Below are 6,193 nucleotides of genomic sequence, written 5' to 3' on the forward strand. Positions count from 1 at the left end.
CCGTCGTTTTAATATTCATCGATTGGTGTAATTGGTGTTTTTCTCGCGGTCATGTTGGTGCTGACTTTTGTTTTGTTTACTAGACAGTAATGCCAATGGTACCTTAGTCGTCGAGCCTGCTCGCTGGAAAAATGTTTAAGTGAAGAAGAACCGTGAAAATGGGAAATCACCACGGGCACGGGTCCCACAGCAGGTCGGGGGAGTCGACCCCGACGTCCAGCGGCTCCCGGAAGAGCATCTCCGGAGCGGCATCGCACAACGAACCCGCAACGGAAAAACCGAGTCCGTTGTTACCAGTAGAGAAACTAGCCAAGGTGAATTTGTTTCCAAATTTGCATTATTTAAATTGATCCCAGGCGTAATAGAATGCTGGAATTGAGACGTAATAATTTTACGACCGTTTTTGGTTGATTGGTTTTGTTAGGTTGGTGGGGCGGGTGTGGGCGCCATTTTGATCAAGTTTAAATTTTCCATTGCAGATTTTGCGAGACAAGGCTTTCGATGAAGAAGGTGCCAATGGAATTACGCAGTCGGTGTTCACGGTAAGTTTTCCGTTTGTCTCACTTTAAAGCGACTGAACCCTCTTTTAGAAGTACCTTTTTTCGCGGTACCCCGTCTTGGCTGAGAAACTTTTCCAACACTTTCACGAGGGAGCCAAGTCAAAAAACTCTTACATTGACACCCAAGACTTTAAACTGCAATGTGAAAAATACTTAACTGTGAGTCATACCGCCCCAGCTGGCTCGACCTAACGTGATTGTTAGATTCTAGATGATGAAATCGTTCGTGATACTTTTGTAAAAATGTTTTCGAGTCATAGTGATAATTCGAATGGCGACACCATCACCCCCGAGGGTCTCCGTTCGTTGTTGATGTGCGCATACCACGTTAGTATGGATCATTACTCGGAAGGGCCCCAGATGTGCCTCTCCATAAGCAAAACGCTGAAAGCAGTTGTTGATAGTTGTTTTCACACGAAAAACCAACTGTCTGCTCAGTTTGTGTCGCATTGGCTCGCCGCTAATTGCCCGAGGCTTGTGCTGCCCCTGCACCGTTACATTGTACATTCCCTAGCCACTTCTTACCGCACCCTCGAGGACTACGAGAGCACCCCGGCCGCAGGTAAGCCCCCGCTCGCGCTCCGGCGCCCGCACAGTAGAGTAGCGTCGATTTTCTTGTGCAGGTCTTGCAAAGGACGAGGTCGAGGAAGGTAAAAATAGCCTGATTAAAGTTTAATGTTGGTGACGCACGCGTTTCTTCTCTTAATAGCACAAGCACATAAAGATTAAGCAAATTTTCAAATTAATTGGCTGTGCACGATGTCCCACATTCTTTACGGGTCCCTCCTCTAGTTTTATTTGCACGGTGATTTAAAACTAATATTTGTTATTGCCGATCTGTTTAATCATTATCAGAAATTCCGCGAATAAATCCATTTAAGCTTTATTTAATGACAAGTCGAGATAAATGTGACAGTTTGTCAAAATCAGTTGTTGGATCATGACCGACTATAGTGAAATTGAAAAGTAAAATAAAATACGTATTTATGTAATAATCCATAGAAATTATCTATTTTTAAAACTATGAAAAAATTGATTGATTTCTTAACTTATCAATCAAGACCAGGAAGATATAAATTATGAGACAAACTGTTTCTCAGTGTGACGGACATATTAACATTTTGACAGATCCAATGTGTCATTTTGGATGTGTCAGAATGTCTAAAGTAGTGATTCGATTCATCAGTCGTTCCTTAACTGAATATGAAAAGATAAGAAAAGATCAAAAACTGTCGCCGAAAAAATCAAAATGATTACAAATTGCATGAATGGATTTAGCCATGTTATCAAGAGGACAATAAATGTAAAGTTAGCCAGATATTTAATCACCTATAAATCTCTAATAATGTCATTATAAATGATTGTAGTCCAAGTTGGCGTAAAAACTGATTGCAAAATTTATGGTTGCCGCTCCATAGGAAAAATGATGAATTAGTAAATGCACACCGTAATTGGTTGCAAAACAACTCAATATTTTTAGATTCAATCGTTAATTTAGAAAGAAATAAATAAAATTCTCATCACCGCACTTTTCACTGAAAAAGTGGCACTGACAGGGACAAAAATTGACAGTTCACAGTGAGGCGACAAAAATTCCATAACATGGGCGTGGCTTGCTTCGACTACAATAATTTATAATGACCCTGATTAATAGCTCTAATTAGTTTTTAATTTCCTGAACCTGTTTCTAATGACGTTGCCCGTTATGTTGTGAGAGACGCCTTGAGCATCTAATTTTCTGTTACCGCGACTGAATTATACAGGGTGATTCTGCAATAAGTTTGGAAAAAAAAACAGCAATTGGTGATGATTAGAAGAAGTCATAGGCAAAAAAAAAATGTTTTATAGCAGTTTTTTTCGTTTTCAAGATACAAATGATTGAAAATTTCGTCAAAATTGCTAGTACGCTGCTGAGTTTTAAAGGTGATTAATTGATTATCCTGGTAGTTTTACAACAATAACAGTCACAAACGTGACATTACTCCTTTCGATTATTTCCATAGAAACATTTACAAAGCAGTGTGCTTGTACCTACGACTTTATTGTGGAGTTGATGTAACAATAGTTGCTAATGAACAGAGATCGGATTCAAATAGTAGGAAGCGGAGAATGAGTTTTTTTTTAATTTGGCGTCGAAGTAGGCGTTGGAGAGTCGATTGAGATCGCACCACTCGTGTAAAAGCGTAAGATTAAGGCCCGGTTTATTCACAATCGACAGTTCAACGCCTATTTCGACGCCAAATTAAAAAAAAAACACCCGTTATATTGCATGAAAATACGCTAACTAAGTACTAATCGCTCACAATTGATGTGGTTTCATATTATAAATACAATCAGTGCACGGAATAATGCTAGTTAATCCGACTTGCGATGGTGTTTATTACTGAACAGGTCGAGTGTATGGTTTTTGTAGAGTTTTTGTTTCGTTTTTATTCAGCGTGAGACGGAAGCAATGTCCCAAGTGTTTTGCGAATTTATTTGAATAAAATTTGATAAGGTTCTAAAGTAAAAAAGAAATTTTCAAATATGTAATAATGAAAACAATATTCAAACCGTCCAACACCAGGTAATCTGTTGAGTTTAGCACAGCTTCAAAAAACAGACAAATCATTATTAAATCGTGAAATTACATTGCGCCCGTTCATGAAATTCGACCCCACTACTAAATAGAATCGCCTAAATCTGTCCGAACACTGCTAATGAAATGAATAAATTCGGACAAAATTTTCCTATTCATAGGCGTCGAAAATACAAGGATAAATACAGAATTACTTCATGTCAAGGATACTCCACATTTTTTTTACAAACAAACAGAATCACCTGTATAAACGAAAAGTTCGCAACGTTACCGATAGGTGGCTTACAATTAAATTAATGCAGAATGTATTGGGTTCATCAAAAACTTAATATGTAAAAAGAATAATAAAAAAATGAATAGCAGTGGCGCAAAAAGTAATGGTTTGTTAACAAAGAAAAGATGTTGATAGACAATGATCCACCCATACTTTTGTTTATGCATCAGACGATACAAAAATGAATCCCAAAAATTTAAGTATTGCACATTTTGTGGAAACATTTTTCGACAAGTTCCTTAATCAGCATTGACATCATCCAAATTTATTTTCTTTGACATTAATTTTCTTAAAAAACAGACAACCCAGAGCGATTGTCCCTTGAATGAAAGAAGTTCCTCACAATTTGTACAACATATTGATTTTCTTGTCGGTAAATGAATCTTCACTAATCACCTCAACCCCCGATATCACCAAAGACAACATTTCTTTTGTCATTTCTTCGTTAATGATTTGTACCAATATATACAGGGTCATTATAAATAATTGTCCTATCGCAGCTGGCGTTGAAAACCCACACAAATTTTGGATGTGCCGCCAGCTTCGCAACGTTAGACAAACTAGTAGACAGATTTCCAGTACCGCCGGTAGCGCCACCTATCGGTGATACTAGTCTCACTTATGTTATGAGGCTTGCGGCACATTCAACTCCGTCACCAACGCCTACTGCGATGGGACAATCATTTATAATGAAAATGATCCTGTAGATTTAACCGCCTTAAATACAACCTAAAGTCATTACATTGCCCATTAAAATGTTTTATAATTTACCTTGCACACTTTTACCTATTTCCTTTAATCATAATTCAAACTGATTCGTCTTTTAACCCCATCCAAATTCGATATTTTTCCAGCACAAATGTCTGTTGAAACGCGTTAAACACGCCCGCGCTACGGAAAATTTTATTCACTAAATTGTCGGCGCGTTTCGCAATCTCATACGAAGAAGGTGCTAACATAGTTAGCGTAGCGCGTCGTAGTACATTGTACATTTTTAGGTGTCGCGGGCGTGTCTAGCCTGGTTTTTTCGTGTTAGCCCACTAGTTTTTGTCGATAAGTCGCATTGTATAATTGAGTTGGGTTTAAAAAGTGTGTACAAAAAAATTAAACGACGTTTTCAGGTTTGGAGTTGGCCACTCCTGTTTTGGAACACCCGCCTCCTTTCGGTCAGAAACACCCGCACCTCCTCCACATGAGCATGTCGTGGCTGTTGGCGGGGGCCCTCCCGCCCGTGTACTCCAGGCCGCAGAAGGCCCACTCCCCCAGTAACAGCGGCGTAGGTAAACGATCCACTCCATCCCCCAGCCCAGTTCGCAAAATGTCCAATTGCAGGCCTGTCGAGCGCCACGTTCCTCGCGAAGCTCCTGTGCTCGGTGCCCTCCCATTGGGTCGTGCTGTACGACTCCAACGACATGGGTCTCGGCGCCAATCGATTTTTGCACCACGTGCTCTCGTACAAGGGTCCCACTTTGTGCCTCCTCCAAGCCGAGAACAACCAAGTGTTCTGCGTGGCCTCCCCCAACGAGTGGAAGGAGTCGATCCACTACTGGGGCGGCGAGGACGCCGCCGTCATACAGCTGCTCCCCAAGTGAGTTTATTGTTGTTCGCGAGGACTTTTACAACAGTTTCGGCAGGTTTCAAGTGCTGGAGAAGGGTTCGAAGATGCTGTATCTGAACACGTCGGTCCGAGGATATCCGTACGGGCTGCGGGCGGGGAAGGACCCCAGGAGTCCCATCATAATAGTAGACGGCGGCTTCGAAAAGGTAGAGCGACGGGCGTATTCGGCGTGATTATTTGGAGTGGTTTGCAGATGGAGTTCAAGAAGATCCCGTACAGTCTGGTGCGAATCGAAGTGTGGGGCTGCGGGGACCCGGTTAGCCGAGAGACGCAGCTGGAAATCAAGAAGTGGGAAGTGAAAGAGGCCGAGAGACAGCGCTGCGTCAAGTTGAGCGCCGCCGATTGGCTGGACCACCCGGACAGGTATCTGCTGGAGCTCGCCGGTAGACCTCAGTATCACCAAAACCAAACTCAATAGCTTCACTAAAGTACTTAGAGCAAATTAGAGTGATATTACTTGTTGACGTCTATTAGTCACTGTTATATTTATTCGAGGTGTCTCAATTAATCGCGGTTAAGGATATTCATATTCTCACATCTTAAAAGTATTTAAACGTGCCTTCACTAGTTAAGTTCCAGAGACTACCCGCCATATTTCAATATGACGATGACGCTACTATTTGAAGAGCTTTCAAAAGTAAATTTCAATTACCTACATTTGGTATTACTTAAAACAAGCTACTTAATTTGTTCATGATATTTGTTAGGGTGTATTTTTGACATGTGTTGAAGTATTTTTGGTAATATGTAGTAGTTTACGTCGCCCAAACTGTGCATCGCTTCGCACACCGTGCTAAATGTGTACAACGTTGCCAGACTTATTTATTTATATCGAATAAGAGAAAATTCACAATTAAGATTACGTGACTGTCATTTTAATTATACAATTATACTCTGTGCAGGAGCCCCTCTACCACCCATTTTTTCTAAACAAAGTTAAAAAAAGCACCAAACACAAACTAAACCAGAGAAACAGATCAATAATTAACAAACGTATTGGAATCGTACAAATCCAACTAAAAGACATTAACATCTGGCAACAATGCAGAGCATTTCTCCATCTACGGGGCTCCGCGCAGTTTGGGCGACGTAAACTACAAGATTACCGTATTTTTTCAAAACGAGTTATTTTTTATAAAAATGTTGAAATGAGGTTCTGGTTT

General features: G+C 40.6%; 1 protein-coding gene across 1 annotated transcript; it reads left to right on the forward strand.

The window, feature by feature from the left end:
• Nucleotides 1–11: 11 nt before the first annotated feature.
• Nucleotides 12–6,183, forward strand: LOC138129837 (uncharacterized). Its single transcript, XM_069046143.1, has 8 exons — nucleotides 12–314; nucleotides 480–542; nucleotides 591–719; nucleotides 765–1,122; nucleotides 4,534–4,692; nucleotides 4,745–5,000; nucleotides 5,047–5,176; nucleotides 5,224–6,183. The coding sequence occupies exons 1-8, from the start codon at nucleotides 159–161 to the stop codon at nucleotides 5,446–5,448; spliced, it is 1,476 nt and encodes a 491-aa protein (XP_068902244.1). The 5' UTR covers nucleotides 12–158; the 3' UTR covers nucleotides 5,449–6,183.
• The last annotated feature ends 10 nt before the right edge of the window (nucleotides 6,184–6,193 follow it).

This window comes from Tenebrio molitor, chromosome 4 (assembly GCF_963966145.1).
Source record: "Tenebrio molitor chromosome 4, icTenMoli1.1, whole genome shotgun sequence".
Lineage (NCBI taxonomy): Eukaryota > Metazoa > Arthropoda > Insecta > Coleoptera > Tenebrionidae > Tenebrio > Tenebrio molitor.